The 18,090-nt window shown below is 31.7% G+C and overlaps 1 protein-coding gene across 2 annotated transcripts in view; it reads right to left on the reverse strand.

Annotated features, from left to right (window-relative positions):
- The window catches only part of LOC127724074 (myosin heavy chain, striated muscle-like), a 51,927-nt gene extending 47,271 nt beyond the window's left edge, over window positions 1–4,656 (reverse strand). For both annotated transcript variants that reach the window (XR_007992317.1, XM_052230922.1), the window contains exons 1-8: window positions 4,380–4,656; window positions 2,788–2,931; window positions 2,361–2,545; window positions 1,969–2,086; window positions 1,675–1,767; window positions 1,363–1,426; window positions 949–1,151; window positions 146–547 (exon numbers count right to left, since the gene is read on the reverse strand). Coding sequence is in view for 1 of the 2 variants with exons in the window: in XM_052230922.1 (XP_052086882.1) it covers window positions 146–547; window positions 949–1,151; window positions 1,363–1,426; window positions 1,675–1,767; window positions 1,969–2,086; window positions 2,361–2,545; window positions 2,788–2,931; window positions 4,380–4,580 (1,410 nt within the window). In the remaining variant the exon portion in view is untranslated. The remainder of the gene's footprint in view (window positions 1–145; window positions 548–948; window positions 1,152–1,362; window positions 1,427–1,674; window positions 1,768–1,968; window positions 2,087–2,360; window positions 2,546–2,787; window positions 2,932–4,379) is intronic.
- Window positions 4,657–18,090: the final 13,434 nt, after the last annotated feature.

Below are 18,090 nucleotides of genomic sequence, written 5' to 3' on the forward strand. Positions count from 1 at the left end.
TCTATGTTATATACTATATGGACACAATACAAATAGCACGACATTTTTTTGTTCAATCAGAAATGATTTGTTGCTGTAAATTTCAAATTTAGATTTTTTTAAAATAGAAAATATGATTAACATCACAAAATAATAAAACACTTACATCAAAGATTTCAAAACCTGCAATATCCAGTACACCAATGTAGTAGTTTCTCTTAGCTTTAGTATCAAGACTGGTGTTGACTCTCTTCACTAGCCAGTTGAACAGACGATCATACAAAGATTTAGACATAGCACTGACGGAGTTCACGACTTGATCTTTGGTACGAGACTGTGCGACGACCTCTGTGCCGACCTTGATCTTTGGCTTGACAAGAGATTTAATGAAATCGTTTGAATTAACTCCTAAGAGGAATGAAACTTTTTCAGCCTCGGTGGTGCCGTCAGGTTCAGCTTGTTCGCCTCTCTGTTTGAATTTCATTTCACCCATGTGCAATATAGCGGCGGTACACTTGTAACAACTCTTCTTCTCCTCGCCTGTGAAGCCCAGAATGTCGAAAGCTTCCTGAACAAAAAAGAATGGAAGTTTAAATGTTTTGAGCCATTTTTCATTCCAATATAATTTCCTGACCATGCAAAAATTGTCATGGAGGAAATTGTTTCAAAACATTACCCTATGCTATATGATGCTTATAAGAACAAGTTCTGAGAAACCATTTCAATTTGTAAAAGTATATTGGGTAAGACATTGAATAAACTCATGTTCTATGAATGATCCCCCGTAATTTGCTTGTATTTCAGATCAATAATAGTGGAAGATAAATTAACGAAAACAACTCTTCATTTACTGAACTACATATAGCCTGCTATCCAATTTGAATGTATAGATCTCATAAAAAATCTTGAAACTATCCGCGGTAAGAATAAAAGCGCATCGGTTTTGAGAAGTATTATTTATGTACTCACGTCCATAGCCTTCATTTCCTCTGTATCATTAATGGAGTCTACTGTGAGAGCACCTTGGTTGATAAATGTATAAAGAGCTGGATCTGGAGTAACCAACATCATTTCATGATTATCTGCCATGGCGGGTGTCAACAGTTGGTAGAAAACGTGGTAGTTTCTCTCGGCAGATAAACAGAAGGTGACACGGGACTTTTCCAGCAGATCTGTTGGAAAAAAATAAGTTAGTGTTACAGAACAGGTTAATGTAAAACTACTTTAGAATAAGTATAACCAGCATACTAAAGAAAGCTGTCTTAAATGGCTTATGTCCAATTTATGTATTCTAAACCTTACTAAATTTATTAAGGAGTAATAACATGAAATTTTCTGAATTTGTTATATAACAAAGTATTTCAGAAACAATTAATAACTTACAAGTTTCAATATCAGCTCCAGCAATTTTACCATCAGGACCAAAGTGAATTCGGATAAACTTTCCCTGTAAAATAGAAAAAAAAAGATTTTTTTTGAAACACAATTTTAGCATCTCGCAAATCAATTTAAACCTAGTAGAAAGGAAAAAAACTATAATCAAGTACTCTTAATTTTTAGACACAGAATTCACTGCATGTTTTGGTTAAAAGGATAAATATACATATCACTTGTATTTATAGGTACTATACGATTTTTAAAGTTTCAAAGTCGATAATAACAAGTTCACACTGCATGAATTTCGAAAATACTTACGAATCTAGATGAGTTGTTATTTCTGGTAGTCTTGGCATTACCGTAGGCTTCAAGTACAGGGTTAGCCTGTATAATCTGATCTTCTAATGAACCCTTCAAATATACAAGCACATATATTAATGTATAATGAACACAAATCTCAATTCAAAAATTGAAAGATCAAAACGAAGTAGATGCTAATTAAATTCCATTTAAAAATTGTCTCATTTTACTGTATTTAATGTTCAACACTTTTAATACATTTATATTTCAAACTGACAAATAATATGAATGATAGCATGTATGACTATTCACCTTCTTGGAGGCTGCTGATGCTTCCTCGTCAGATTTCTTTCCAAGAGAGGCAGCGACCTTGGCGAAGTACATGATAACTTTTTTGGTGTTTTCTGTCTTTCCGGCACCGGATTCACCTCTGTAAGGGAAAGTGATTTGAATGACATGTAATGGATTTTGTTTTATTCAGAGCTAGAAATCATTTGATGGGAAGTAGAAGGGAGAATTAAGAAAAATTAACGAATGGCCGTTTATGTACACGAAAAAGACCTCATTCAACAAAAAGATTTGAAATCTTCACATAAGAGCTTTATTTTCAGCTGTACTTTACTATATTTTGTTTGTAATACATCAATGATTTTAAGGCTAACCATATGACAAAAGGTACCGAAAAATATATTTTTAGCACTTACGTAATCAAACAAGACTGGTTTTCACGATCTTGCACCATGGACTGGTAAGCATTGTCAGCAACAGAGAACAGATGGGGAGGCATCTCAGTCTTCCTCTTTCCCTTGAATTTAGCAACAACGCTGTCTGTGTAGATTGGAAGACGTCTGTAGGGATTGACGGCAATACAGAAGAGTCCAGAGTAAGTCTGTAATTCATAGATAAAATAACATGATTTTTATTTAAAGTATATTTTACCTATATATATATCCACGGATTCATTCCTTTTATTTCAATATTCGAATGGCCATTACGTATGAATAAGAAATTCGCAGATTTTTACATATTTTGTCATTGAAATTAATTAACAGTTAAAAATTAATATAAAGTGCAACAGGAAAGAATTTATAACAACAATTTTCTTGTATATTCATTGATTTGCAAACTTACGTAAATAAGTGAGTTTGAATATCTAGCTCTCAGATTGTGAAGTACAGAAGCTTCGTTCAAAAATGTCATGTTTGCCATGTCTTCAATCATTTCATATTTTGGTGGATTCATCTGTTGGAGGTCATCTTTCTTAACTGTTCGGTCCTGTAAAGAAGTAAAACATCACTGTTTAGTATAATTTGTATTCCCATGGTTGATTTTTGGCTAGATACTTTTGTCCAGTGGCAAATATTACATGTATCTACAAGACAATATGTTAAAGTGGTAGGATCATGAAAATTAGCGCATTACGTCTTATTCCAGCGTCTAGTATAGACATAATTCCAACTAAATTTATCGTGTGTAAATTATCTACAAGCATTTTATATTTTATTTTACACCGTAAAAGTACAATTTCTTTACATCAAATCTCATCAAATAAATTAATAAATACGTGAGACAATATTTATTTTGGAGGGTTTTTAATTTTTTGGGGGAAATGTCGATGTAATGGACATAGAATTATGTATTGAAGTTTCTATTCAGAATTTAACCTCGATTCTTCAAACGATTGTTTTATTGGATTGAGAGTCAAACGTTCGAACGACTGTGTGTGAAGAAATGCTAATTTAGATTTGCACGAATCAATCGTTAAATGATTTTTTAACATATAATTTTACTTTCATTCCAAAAATAGATTAACATGTAAATATGATTTTTTTTTCGCTGGACAATGTTTTACATGGTCTTTTTGAAGGCTTACTTTAGTCTTATTAAAACTTCAAAATTATGAAGTATACATAGAATGGAGATTTCAAAGTTTTTGAATTGAATATTTACTAAAATAAGTCAAAATTGAGCATCTATACGTTTCATAATTTAAGACAAATTGTAAAATATCTTTATGATTACATAATTATGTAGATGGTACATTTCTTGGGCATAAGTCGGAACAAAATCAAATAACAAGCATTTAAAAAAAATCATCAAATGATAAAATCTTAAGTATTGTTTTCAAAGGTATATTAAACTAAAAAACGTATTCTTTGATCTGAATCGGTATATAAAAAATGATCAAGAGCTCTCTTTCTTTTAACACATCTAATTAGTTCGAAATAATATTTAAGGATGTTGGCTTCTCTTGTTTTTGACATTTTTGTCAGATATTCGGAATACTTTAATTTTTTTCATTTAGTGCCAATATTGAATTTGCCCGCTAACCCCTACTTTTCTTTTCATAGTTTTATTACTTATAGTTTGAAAAAAATATATTTTTGAAAATTGTGAAAATACTTGTAATTTTTCATAGTTCTTAAGAGAAAATAGGTGCCAATGTTTATTGTATGAAAAATCTAAAGAGAATCAATTCCTGACAAATTTTAAATTGATTATATATCCCAAAAACAAGGCACGGACCTTTCATTTTTTTCTGCTTTTTAAGTAACGTTGTTTATAAACTATCAACTTATAAAAGTCTTTTAAAAAAGGTTTTTTATTTAGAAACAGAGTAGCGAACATCCATAAGTCCTATTAAGCGTTAATAAAAATAAATCAGTTCTAAAACCGTAAGCTAGAACAACGATAGAGGAATGTATTTTGATAAAAGACTGTACCTGATTAGAGTCGATACATTTCACTGTAATATCATCTCCTTTTGTGGACTGAATTTCAGCCTTAACAAATCCTTCTTTGTCGTCGGGAATCCAGCACATTTTCTTGCCATCGAATTCCTTGGTTTGTTGCGCCATTAACTTCTTCCTATCCACCATTAAGTATGGATAATCAGGATCCTTGGGGTCGATTTGAGACGCCATCTTGATATAGCGAAAATGTTAAGGAGACTTTATATACTCTGGACAAGTCCGTTTAGAATTGCCGACACAGCTCTAGCTCTGCAAAAGAATAGCCCTAAATGTAAAGGAGCGAAGAGAAGAAAATAGTTACAACTTCGGGTGTTAATAGATTGATTCTCTGTCTAGCAGTGGAGATTATAGAGATGCAATGCTTTAAAAAAAAAAAAGAAGCACCAAGGAAAGCATATAACTTTCAATAATTTGTCCGTACTATAGTACTAATTTAAATCCAAGAAAAATGAAATATTATTCAAAGTTCAGCTTCCCGTGATTACATTAGTCATTTCGGTTCAGTATTTATTAAAATAAATTGCATCTTAAAAATCTTAGGTATATGGTACACACTAAAAAAGGGGAAAGGAATGAAGGGATACACGCTGTAATACTTACAAGTCTACAAGTCTAAAGCTGTTTAGACAAGAGTTTCTGGAGTTTTTATACTATACTCATGGACACCGATTAATTTACTGTAATCTGATTGGCTGATCATTGTCATTGCCGGTTTTTGGAAAGCGATGATAATAATCCATGGCCAAATTATACAAGGGGGTGCTAATTATCTCCAGATATTGATGTTTCATCTGGCATTCAATCATTGATCGTATGACTTCCAAATATTAGTATGCAATCGTGTAACATTGTGTACTCTGGATGTGGTATTTGTGGGGGATATAACTTGTTTTAATGTATTCCACTTCTGAATTATGGATTTTAGATTTTTCATTTTAATATTTATGGTACACTTCTAATGTATGAAAATAAACTAAGAAGAAATAAATTTGTATTTTGCATAAGAAATGTATACTACTAAAAAAAGGTTTAGCATCACAACTTCTGAATGAATATAAAGTAAAACAAAACATCAATTTATCTTTAAAGTTTGTGTTTTCTTAATCTGCAAGCATTTGTGTTTTCAAAAGTACTATAGGTATGCTGGTAAAATTTCAAACAGCTACACAGTTTGACAACTTTGAGGGAAGGGGTAAGAATTGAAAGTAACAATTTTAACATTTTTGGTATATGGTCTAGTTAAAAAATACATACAACGCACAAAATTGACGAACTGGTGAATTTGATGGCATAATTGATTACACATGGCCAGAAACTAACATTTCCCTAGAAAAAAATGATTTTTTTTTAAGGGTACTTTTTCATCCCCCCCCCCCTCCCCCCCCTCGTTGTTTTTTTGTTTTTTGTTTATCACATTGAAGTTGTTTTCCTCTTTAATCAATGGAAGTGTTGCTAAACTTTCTTTGAGTAGTATAGTATCTGTTTTACCAGATTTTGGAATCTCTTATATTGGTTAATAGTTTACTTGCTTTTCTTGTATTTCATTCATCAAAAAACATCTTTAAGAGATTAAATACTTTGTAAACTTTCATAATATATGATATTGCAAGTTTTGTTTTTTGTGCTTCTAGCAATCTTCGTATATTTGATTTTCTACAAGAATAAACTCTGCTTTTCAAACCATGTATGAAAAGTCTACAAATTAGTTACTTGAATTTTGATTTCAGCTTTATGTTCGTCAAACTTCTTTGCAATAAGTTTGTGATATTTATGCTTTCATGACAATTCTTAGATAATGAAATACTCAAGGATTATATGTTAGTTCAGGTTATATTAGAATAAGATATAACCTATTGGTTAGTTTGACTAAAAAATAAATGTTTGCTTTTCTTGGGTATATACATTTTCTACTGTTTCTAACATCATTTGTGTTACGCGTCTTTGTCTTTTGTCTTTTCTTTAATTTTATACAAAAATAAAGATTTTCACCATTTGAATAAAAGAGATTTCGGATTTTACTTTTCGTGCTGTCAGACGTGCCAACAAAAACAAATCTGCTCTCAATTAGTAGGACTTGATAATGTAAATATATTGTAATAATTAATGATCTATCAATAAGATGGGAATAATTTACACTTTAGTACATGTGGTATTAATAATATGTATTTCAGAACTTGGGAGGTTGCTAAAAAAGGCATGCTGCACAATATTATCCAATGTTGCGATATACATGTTTACATGTTTACATATTCAATAATATTTAATTATATATGATGATCTATGATCAGGCGGGGTACCAGGATTTGATGTTTTTTTTTTGTTAGAGCCTGGGAGATAGGAGTAAGAGGACCATATTTTGTCCAAAAAATATTCTTTAATTTTAACTATAAATGACTTTTTTTTTCTTATTTTAGGGTTGCGCCTCGTCTGAGTCCGTGACTAGTGACTCTGTAACATGCAAAATAACAAGAGCGACCAGAAACGAATGATAATGTTCACTAAGATCAGACTGACCCTCGGAAAATTCAATAATTCGCATCAGATCACTTTCCTTCTCTAAATAAATCTGTGTATGTGTAGAAAGATCACGCAAAAATGAAGACAACTAAAATCAGAAGCAAGTAATTGCAATCAATCTGCAGGATGTTTTTGTTTATTAGAATAAGGCTCAGTGGCTTATTTCGCACCAACAATAACTAATGAGCTGCGTCGGATAGAAACCGACCTTATGCAAGTGCACGTATACATGTACATGTATAAGACTTTGATTGATTTTGGAACATTCAAATACGAAATAAAAGATGAGGTTTTGGTCTGTTTTGTAGGGTTCTTATAACAACTGAATTTTCAAACAGTTATAGACTTTCCGTAGAGATTTTTTCAACCCGAAATAAGTTAACAGATGTTTTGATATCATTTGCATAAGGTCGATTTCTACCGGGCGCAGCTCATTAATGTTGAAGCATAATCGCTTGAAAAGGGTGGTATAGGATACCTTTCTTCATTAGTCAAAATTAAATGATTGCAAATACTACAGTGCATCAAAATGCAAATTTGTATCTATTGAACATGAGTTAAGGTGTGAAAATAAGATATATAACATATCCGTGAACCCCTTTAAAAAAAAGTTAAGGTATGCTCAAAATAGCATATATTTTCTACGATACTAAAGGTATAAAGCAGAGTTTAAAATCAACAGAACTGCTTTACAGTGGTGTGGGCAGTTCCGAGAGACCGCGGTCCATGAAGAATTTAAAACCACAGTAAATGCAGATAAATTGATTTAATAAATAGGTAGATGATATATGTAAAGATCTGCATTTTATTACAAATACTTTATTGCATCGCAGTCATATTTCGAATTTGATATACCGCAGTTTATATGATGTTGTTTAACGTTCAGAGGAAAATGTTTCATGCATGTTCAGGACGATCTATAAAATATTTACAACCAAAATAAATGGTGTCATTCGTGTGTGTTTAGAAATATGCATTTTCTTGACTATATCAGTATAATATTCGTCGGTTTCTGAATGAGAACAACGTTAAGTGTTATGTTGTTGTTTTTAGTTCAGAAGTTGTAATGGTAACATATTTTATATAAGATACTTGTCTCTTGTCAAAGACTGTATGTTGACCAATAAATGTCTTTTGGTTACAGTACAGGATACTTTTAAGGGAGATAACTCAAATTAAGAAATAACTCTTTAACAGTATAAATAATCTTCCTAACTTCTCCCTAACTCCTCGGGTGTCCATTTCGCACACGACATCTCAGTTTGATACTACTCGAGCACGTCGAAAGATGTCGCGATGGTCTTAATGTGTTAATTAATTAATCAGTGGGAATCTTAACATGCTCAGTATCAGCAGGACCATATGGCTAGACAATGGATTTGCATAAAAACGTTAAAATAAAAGACCGAATTAAAAAAGCAAGATTGGGATTAAAAGAAAGTTTCAAAACTAGGTTCACAGTGGCGTGCATATCAATCATTTCAACTATTTAATAGTTTTATTTTTCACTCTTGTTTTACCTTCTTTCAAGGGAATTTTCTTTAAAAAACCTTTTTTTTTCTGTAAAAATCATGACGGGTATTTCACTAAATGATATATAAGACTCTCGTACATACGACTGATTTTACAATATAATAAAATGAAGAAATTTTCCAAAGTCCCGAATCGTCGGTAAACGGACAGAAAGCTACAGGACAAAAAGTCACAAGACACACAGTCACACAATCGGTAGGGCCATAGGTACTATTTATAGTACTCCCATGGTAGGACAAAAAATCACATTTAGAAAAATTTTGAAATACTTTCTTTTTATGAGATAAATCGGGATATTGTCAATTAGAATTGATAAATCAAGATTCATCTTATTTTATTTAATATTGTAAATGGATATATTTCATGTCACCAGAAAGCCAGCACATTTTCAACCTAATACTTTCTAAGTAAATACTTGATCATTATAAAATTTATGATAATCAATTTTATTTACAAAGTTGTTGTATAAATAATGGTTCAAGAAAATTACAAAATAAATCATAAAAATAAGTCATTCACAGTGTTAATCAAAGACCAAATTGTCCTAAACTGAATTGTCTTTTTTCTGTACCCTTTTATCCTACATTCGAAATGCGCCCTCTTGATTTTAGTATAAATGGATATAATATTGGCTGATAAATAAGGAAACGGCGTATGACTGCCAATAAGTCAACAATCAACCTGATACCAAATAACATGGATGTAAGTAACTATAGGTTAACTAACGACCTTCATTAAGCAAAATCCATACTGTACAGTAAGTTTTAAAAGACCCCGACATGATACAATATAACACAATTCAAAAGAGAAAACCAACGACCTCATATGTTTTCAAACTTAGTTCAAAAGATGTCTTAAAATCAAAACTGAATACATTTTATTTTTTTGAAATCTTAAAAATTGCAGTTTTCGGAAAGTCGAATTGATAGGTTTTGAAAGTTTTAGACTAGTGTGTAATACTGCATGTTATATTTCCTATTTTTCGTAATATTCATCGATATCATGTCAATTTTCGCTGCAACTGTGAGTATTTATTCACTAAGAGATGTTAATACATAACAAAATCCCATATTATATAGACATGATGTGAGTTTTATGCCCTAAAAAGACAGCAATCCATACTTAAAGAGAATTAATTTATTCATCTTATCAAGAAGGTTATAAAATCTTTTATAACCTCTTTGATAATATGCATCGTTGGCATGTAATCTATCACATGTGCACTATGTATACATGTATTATAAGTATATGTATCGCAGTGGGATCATTTACTTTATTATTGTTAACAGAATAATGTAATATTATTAATTCGTATATTTTAACTAATTTGATTCGTTCAGGGATAGTCACATGATAAACTATATTTTCGAAGGTAGAGAGAAAGCGGCGGATAGCAAAAAGCATATTGCACAGCAAAAAGCATATTGCACGGTTATTTTTAGAATATCTAAAAACCGATATACTTTGTGACGTCATGTAATGAATTTCATGATATTGTTAAAAATTTTATAAAAAATATCTATGATCGATTATTTGAAGAAAAAAAATCTTCAAATACATAACATGTGAAAAAAAACCATCAAAAAAGTAAATGAAATAACAAGTAATCTGTTGTTATTGTCAAGGAGACAATATGATTTCTATAAAATTACAACAAAATAAAATGACGATTTTGATACAAATATGGTCGGGAATTAATAATATAACAATTATAGCATATTTATGAGGTCAATACAGGATATATCGACCCAAAGAAGTATATCGACCTCGGACTTCGTCCTCAGTCAATATACTTCTTTCAGGTCAATATATCCTTGTATCGACCTCCTACAAAGGCTATAATTGTATAATATACAACTCCACATGACATACATAGATTTGTAAAACATATATATGAGAGGCTAAATTTTACAATAAACTACAGCTTTTTCTTCTTCTGAGTATACATATCTTTATTACCAAAGTCTATATAAACTATAGGTGCACATTTGAAATACATCCACATCAATAATACATATATAAACATAAAATATGTGACAGAATAGCAGGAGGTGTTGTAATTATAAATAAACACTATTTTAACATATCGGTTCTAAGCTTAAAAGATCTAAAAATAAATTTACCTAAATTACACAGCTCTTTTACATTGTTTGTACTCATTAGTTTAATAAATTTGTACATCGATGGTTTTTTCCAATAATATGGCTCAATATAAAATTTCCGAAAACCTAGAAAAAGTGGACATTTGAGGATGAAATGAAACTCATCCTCTATATTATTTTTACAAAAAGTACATATTCTATCATTTCTTGCTATACCTTAAAATCTTCCACTTTCTATAAATAAGTTGTGGCTACTAAACTAATTTTCGTAATACATGTTTTGTAAACATTAGGAATTGGTCTGCATAAATAAAATTACAGACAAAAATTATCTAACATATATTTATAATAAGAACATTTTGGAGAAGTATGCAACTGAGCATCAAGTTCTTGTTTTAGACAATCATATAAACGTTGCTTTATGACAATGAGTATCATCGGTTGTGGTGTTTCTCAAGCAAGTTTAAAAAGCAATTAGTATTGACGAAGAGAACACATATTTTCATAAAGATTAACTACAACACAATCGGTAATTAGTTCCTGAAAAAGCATGAAAGATTTGCTAAATACAAGATTGTTTGTGCAGCAATGAAATGCTCTCTTTTTCATTAACAAATGGAGGCCAAAACAAAACATAACACATTTGTTTAATGCTCGTTGTGATCATAGGTGGGTAGTATGGTTGCATGTAAGTGAGGGTAGATAGGCAAAATCATTTTTCAAAAATATTTTTATATATATCTTTGTTTTGTTTTTTTTTGGGGGGGGGATTCTTAAATTGGAAAGCAGCAATTGGGACATTACCGGTCATTGTCGAAAATGTATAACATGGCATAGAATAGGACATTTTTCTCTTTATCTGCCCTATTTGCCCATTATTCTCTACTCGGTAAACCCCACCCAGACCCCCTTGTATATATGCCTGTCTATTGCTGAAGATTATATGTTGCGCTTCAGATGTCTTTTGTGTATTTTATCGTTGGGTTGATGTGTCATTTACGTAAACTCAACATGTCCTTTTATTGATGATTGTGTTTGGCCTTATAGAAATGATTAAACTGTTGTCCAAAGGCAAAGCAATGTTATGTTTAAAATATCAGAAACTTTGATGTACATATCAAATGATATGTCAAACAATGTGTCCAACTGTTTGTGAATCTGCTATTAAAATTTGATTTTAAACTGAGAGCACGTGGGTACTTTTATTGTTTAAAAATAGTGTTTGTTTTTGGATCATTGGTCCTTTGGATTTTCTAAATTCACAATTTACAATAATATCTAAGATTCTACATTTTGGTTAAATCTCTCGTGCAAACTAGAATTAGGGCCTCAAATGTATGTATATCCATGAGAACAAAAGGGGGCGGGATTATAGCCGCGATAAGTGTACATTAAGCATTCAATACTCTTAATTGATATTCAGAATCAGCATGCATGTCCGTCTTTCGTTAATCAAATAGCTGGATGATAGCACAACAGGGTGGTGGCTGTTTCAATTCACACCAATATGTGATTTAGATAAGAACACTGCATGTAGACAGTTCTTTTAATTAATTAAGATTTATCTACACTAGGGACACGATAACTGTGTCCCCGTACCCGATGTGTACTGCAATTATGTACATTTTTAGTTACTAAAAGTATTGAAATAATCCGGTCAAAGTTCAAAATTTCAATTTTGTTTTATCAGTACTTAAATTAAATTTGAACATTTTCTTCATCGTGAATTTATCTATTTGATAACGAAATACTCGTCATATTCAAACGTCATGCAAAATGTAACTTAAAATAAATATTTTGCACATGTAACTAGTTGTATGGGCCGTTGCCAATTATTGTAATTGAGTTTGTGCCTATAGAATATTTGTATTTATTTATTTGTATTTGTAAAAACAATTATTCAGAAATATTATGAGACGTGGCAATATAATGTCCCTCCAATAACAAATGTTGTATAACTTTTTCCTTACCACGGTGACTACTCATTATTGAATTGTGTGTTCAAATTTTATTTAGGAGAAACGTTTCATGAGAAATTTTCAATCCGCTAGAGGCACCACTTTAACATAACATAAAGTGATGTTTTAACTCCAAATTAATGATTTTTTTTAACTTTATAACTTCACGTGACAAAAATTTATGATTGTACACATAAAATGCTGAAAAATCATGTTAAACAACTGTCATATTTTTTGCCATATGAAACATTGATTTATAAGTCCGATAGTGCTCTCTTGTTGGTAAACGATAACGTAACCCCTCTTAGCTGTCTCCGATTCTTGTGCATGTATCACTGTCGTTTTGTTGCTGTCTCATTGACGTATAATCAGCACCTCAATTTGCCATATTACTTAGATGTACATGCAAATAAAACTCCTGTTATTAGTAACATGCACATTTAGTCTCTTGGTAGAAATGATTAGTATTGTAATAAAATTGTACTATATTACTTTTATAATTATTTTAAATATCTTACTTGTACTTCGCAATGTGAAGTTAAAATCATTATATTGGAATGAACTCGGAATTGAAATAGCCAAGGCTCCGTGTTGAAGGCCGTACTTTGACCTATAATTGTTAACTTTTTATACATTGTGACTTGGATGGAGAGTTGTCTCATTGGCACTCATACCACATCTTCTTATTTATATTAAAAGTAAAATTGAATAAGACGTTACTTTCCTCAAAGCCCAATTAAAATCCAACAACGGCCAGTAAGCGCGAAATGGTGTCTATATAACAGAAAAGGCTGTTTGATATCAATTTAGTTCAGACATTTTTCGCTGTTTTTCAATTTGAACACAAGAATTATACATAGATCTATTTGACTATCTATTGTTACGCATGCCCATGTATGTTTAATAAAATAAGGAGATGTGTTATGATTGCCAAAGAGACAACTATTCAAAATTTAAGAATAGGCCACAGGCCATCTTGCCGCCTTCAGCAATGAGCAAAATCCATTCCATATAGTCAGCTGTAAAAGGCGACATGACAAAATGTGAAACAATTCAGCATTTTATTTGAAAATTGCCCAAACATGTACATGTATGTACTTTTTCAGATTATGATGTTTCAAGTCTAAGATTACAAATACATGTATCTAATAAAATGATAAACAAAGTTAATACCCCGTTGGTACATTTGTAACTTACATTATGGAAGTATTATATTGACTATTTTATATAATACTGCCATGGTTACATGAAGATCAATTGCTGCTCCCGACTGTGAACTGGCCAAGCTTTCAACTTAATATGGTTCCAAAAATGGTAAACAGTATTTGATTGTTCTTATCATGCTAATTGATTAATAAAAATTCAGAAATTAAGAAAACATAACACAAACAAATGTGCCATTAAAAAGTGAATGAGATGATTATTGATATAAAACAATATAAATTAACAATTACATGCTTTAATTACTTTAATGAAATGTTCCAGGGAAAAATCTTTCTGACCTTGAAAAAAAAAAGAAAAAAGAAACACGAAAATACACTTTTTAAATAGGTGCTTCCGATGTGTTTTTATGGATTCTTGTTCTTTATCTCATGAAACAAATTAAAAAAGAAATCTCCATAGTCATATTTACAAATGTAGATGCAAATTGTATCTTTTTAGTAAAATCATTTCAAAATTTAGATTTTCTGGCTCTTGCAAAAACATTTTAAACAGGTCGGGTTTTTTTTTTTACAAAATCTGTAATACTGTGGATGATGAATACCATTCATATTTGAAAGAAAAATAATAAGTTGACAATTTTTTAAAAGCTTATATGCTTAAACAAATGCACATAATTACAAGGGAAAATGATGAAAACGGCACACCCCTTTATCACACCAATATTCTCTAAAAATAAATGATAAGAACTATAATATATTCCAATCACAGTTTTCAATCATCATTATCTGAAACAAACAAAAAATTAATCTATATCATTCCCAGCATGAAAAAAAAAACAACAGTATTACATTCATACTATCCCAATAATGATACATCATTAAACTGACCACCCGCTGATTGACGCTCCGCCACAAATTTGCAGCAGACGTCCTGTTAATACATCATGTCACTCACTATCTTATTGTCAAATTAAGTGGTATTCATCCGAAAAAATATGATATATTCTCACAAAATTTACGTTAAAGTTTTTTTTTTACTTTTATTCAATTTGTGAGTAATAATCAGCCTATACCAATAAACACCGATAACTTCTAGAATGTTTTTAATTTTAGTCAAATAAATATTGGTGTCTTCTGTTATCACTTCGACATTTCGAAAACTATGGAACGCCATAGCTGTCTTGTGTGTCTTTTTTATTGCTTTTCTATTATACGAAGGTGCTTTTCTATTATACGAAGGTGGTTTTCTATTATACGAAGGTGCTTTTCTATTATACGATGGTGCTTTTCTATTATACGAAGGTGCTTTTCTATTATACGATGGTTGTTTTCGATTATACGAAGGTGCTTTTCTATTATACGAAGGTAGTTTTCTATTATACGAAGGTGCTTTTCTATTATACGATGGTGCTTTTCTATCATACGATGGTGCTTTTGTATTATACGAAGGTGCTTTTCTATTATACGATGGTGCTTTTTTTATTATAATAAGGTGCTTTTTTATTATGTGATGGTGGTTCCCGTGATTAACCGGAAGCGTGGCGTGTATTTGAATCTCACCGAACCAACATGGCGGGCATGGCTGTGAATACTAAAATGTTAAATGTTTTACAGAAATTAAACTTGCAGCAAGCATTTCCAAACTTTGAGAGAGAGAAAATCACTCCAGACATTGTATGTAGGCTTTCGACACATGAAATGGAAATATTAGGTGTATCTAGTAGGGCAGATATGATGAAGTTAAGAACTGAATGTGTAAAATATGGAACGTCTGCCCCTTATAAAATAAACTCTGAATGCGGCCCTCCGAAATTTGATATTCCAAAGTCTGTTCTAAAAAATGTTCTGGAAAATGGATTTAAAATATCCGACATTTCTAAATTGTTGTCCGTGTCTGAAAGCACCATTTACCGAAGAATGTCACAGTTCGGATTAAGCAAAATGAATTTTACACAAATTGATGACAGTTATATAGACTTGACACTTGGACAAATAATGAAAGAGTTTCCATTGTGTGGCGAAACACTATTGCAACAGATGCTTCTATTAAAAGGCATAAGAGTACAGAGATGGAGACTGAGGGAGTGTATGCATCGATTGAATACCTCCGGTGTACAGGCGAGACGTACTGGTAGGCTTCATAGGCGTGTTTACAATGTAATGGGTCCAAATCACCTCTGGCACATAGATACAAATCATAAACTTGTCCGGTGGAGATTTGTTATTGTAGGTGGTATTGGCGGGTTTAGTCGATTGATAACATTTTTAAAATGTACCGACAACAACACATCAAGAACAGTTTTGGATTGTTTCTTCTCCGGTGTTGCAAAGTATGGGATACCCAATAAAGTTAGGTCTGACAAAGGATTGGAAAATGTTTCTGTGGCAAACTACATGTTGATTCCAAAAGGGCCAAACAGTATGGTAACGAGAAAAAGCACTCATAATCAACGGATTGAGAGACTATGGAGAGATGTGTATGAAGGTGTGCTTAGTTACTTTTACAACTTATTTTATTTCATGGAAGATGAAGGTTATCTAGACCCACTAAAACTGACAAACTTAGCTGCTCTCCACTTTGTTTTCATGGACGAAATAAACAGGAAGCTGCAATTTTGGGCAGAGGCATGGGCTGGTCATAGACTACGCACTGTTAATTCATCTCCATTGAGCTTGTGGACTTCAGGTCAACTTTAAAATGCCGTAGGAATTACCGAAGGAGAAACAAATTTGCAAGATTATGGAATAGAAGGCTATGTGGATCAAAATGATGTAGAAGAGGGCGAGAGACCAATATTTGGACCCCTTGCACACATGATAAGTGATCAATGCAGGCTGGATTTAACTCGACAATTGATAAGAAGCAATACTAATTTTGGAATAGATTATTATCTTGAATGTTTGGAAGTCATTGAAAGAAATAACTAAACTGGTTATTAAAACTTATTTGTAATTTACTAAATTGCCTTCATATCTTGAACGTAAATGGATAACTGCATAACTTCTTTATATACTTAATCTTATGAAACCCCATGACTTTTCAACAACTTCAAGCTTTAAAGTGGTATATTGGTTATATGAAACTGTATCATTTTGTGTAGAGGTAGTACATGTACAATGTACAGATCTGTATATCCTCTAACTATTTTAGTATTTTTTATAACCAATTTTTCTAACTTATATGGATGCTGAGTTGGCAATTGTATTGTGCAAGCCTTTTTGCTGCGCGTCTTTCGAATCTTGATAGGAAGTCGAGTAGATTGAGGGGCAAGGTTAGTGTACCCATAAACATGGTTCAACCCCGCCACTCTGCCAAGTTTTGCCTGAGTGCCTGTACCATGTCGGGACTTCTCTCTACCTTCTGTACATTTTCCTTTTTGTGTTGTCGCTGTATGTCTCTATTTTGATGGCTTGATTGGTGGTGTTGGTGCTGTTTGATGTTTTATATCGAATTATTGTCATTCCCTGTTTTATCTTTATTTTTTTATATATAAAGGTTGGCTACATGGTTCAGCTAAATGAATTTCTTCGGTAATGCTTTAAATGAAAACTTATGTAACTGTGACTTTTACATGCATTAAAAGAATTTGGCCGATAATGAACTGTGTCACAAGTATTGCGGGAGTACACAAGTCCATTGATTTTAAAAAAAATGTGTCGGCAAGCTTTAGCGAACATGTCCTTTTCGAAACTGTCCGAGGTACTAGTATGTAGCTGAATGTAATTATTTTTACTATTAGACTTGGGTTAAAAGCATTTTTAATGTAATGAAATCAATGCTAATATTTGCGAAAATGCTTTCCAGTGATTAAATTTGGCTATATAGGAGTATCACCTATCTTGAACTTGAGCTAAATTTCATTTCAAGGCATCTTCTACCGTTCTCCTACTAAGAACAGTCTCCAACTTGTGTGGTCATGCTCATCTATAACGCAGAGGTGTTTATCTAAAGTTAGTCTATCAGTAAAATTTGAATGTTCTCAGTTTTTTTTAGTAGTATCAGTGTTAAGGGCCAAATTCGAGAAATTTTCTAAGAGGGTCTGGAGGGTATGTCCCCCCCCCCCCCAGATACCTTTTTAAAACTTAGAGTCATGGTATGAAGATATCAAACACAGAAAATTCAAATTAAATAGATTTTTTTCTACTGAAAATCCTCCAGTCAGGTTTACTAAAATAAATAAACTGTTATCATAGAGATATGTCTCCCTTTTTGGTAATATTTATAATGCATATGTTGAAATTAAAATAGCAACACTTTAACATGCAAGTTTTGCAAATATTCAAAGTCCATGAACCATGACTGAAGGTACATGGCTAAACAATCTCCATGGAAATGAGATGTGCCAATGCTAATACCAAATACCATTGACTTATCATAATTCCCTTTAAACAAACTTAAACACAAACT

This window comes from Mytilus californianus, unplaced genomic scaffold (assembly GCF_021869535.1).
Source record: "Mytilus californianus isolate M0D057914Y unplaced genomic scaffold, xbMytCali1.0.p SCAF_14, whole genome shotgun sequence".
NCBI lineage: Eukaryota > Metazoa > Mollusca > Bivalvia > Mytilida > Mytilidae > Mytilus > Mytilus californianus.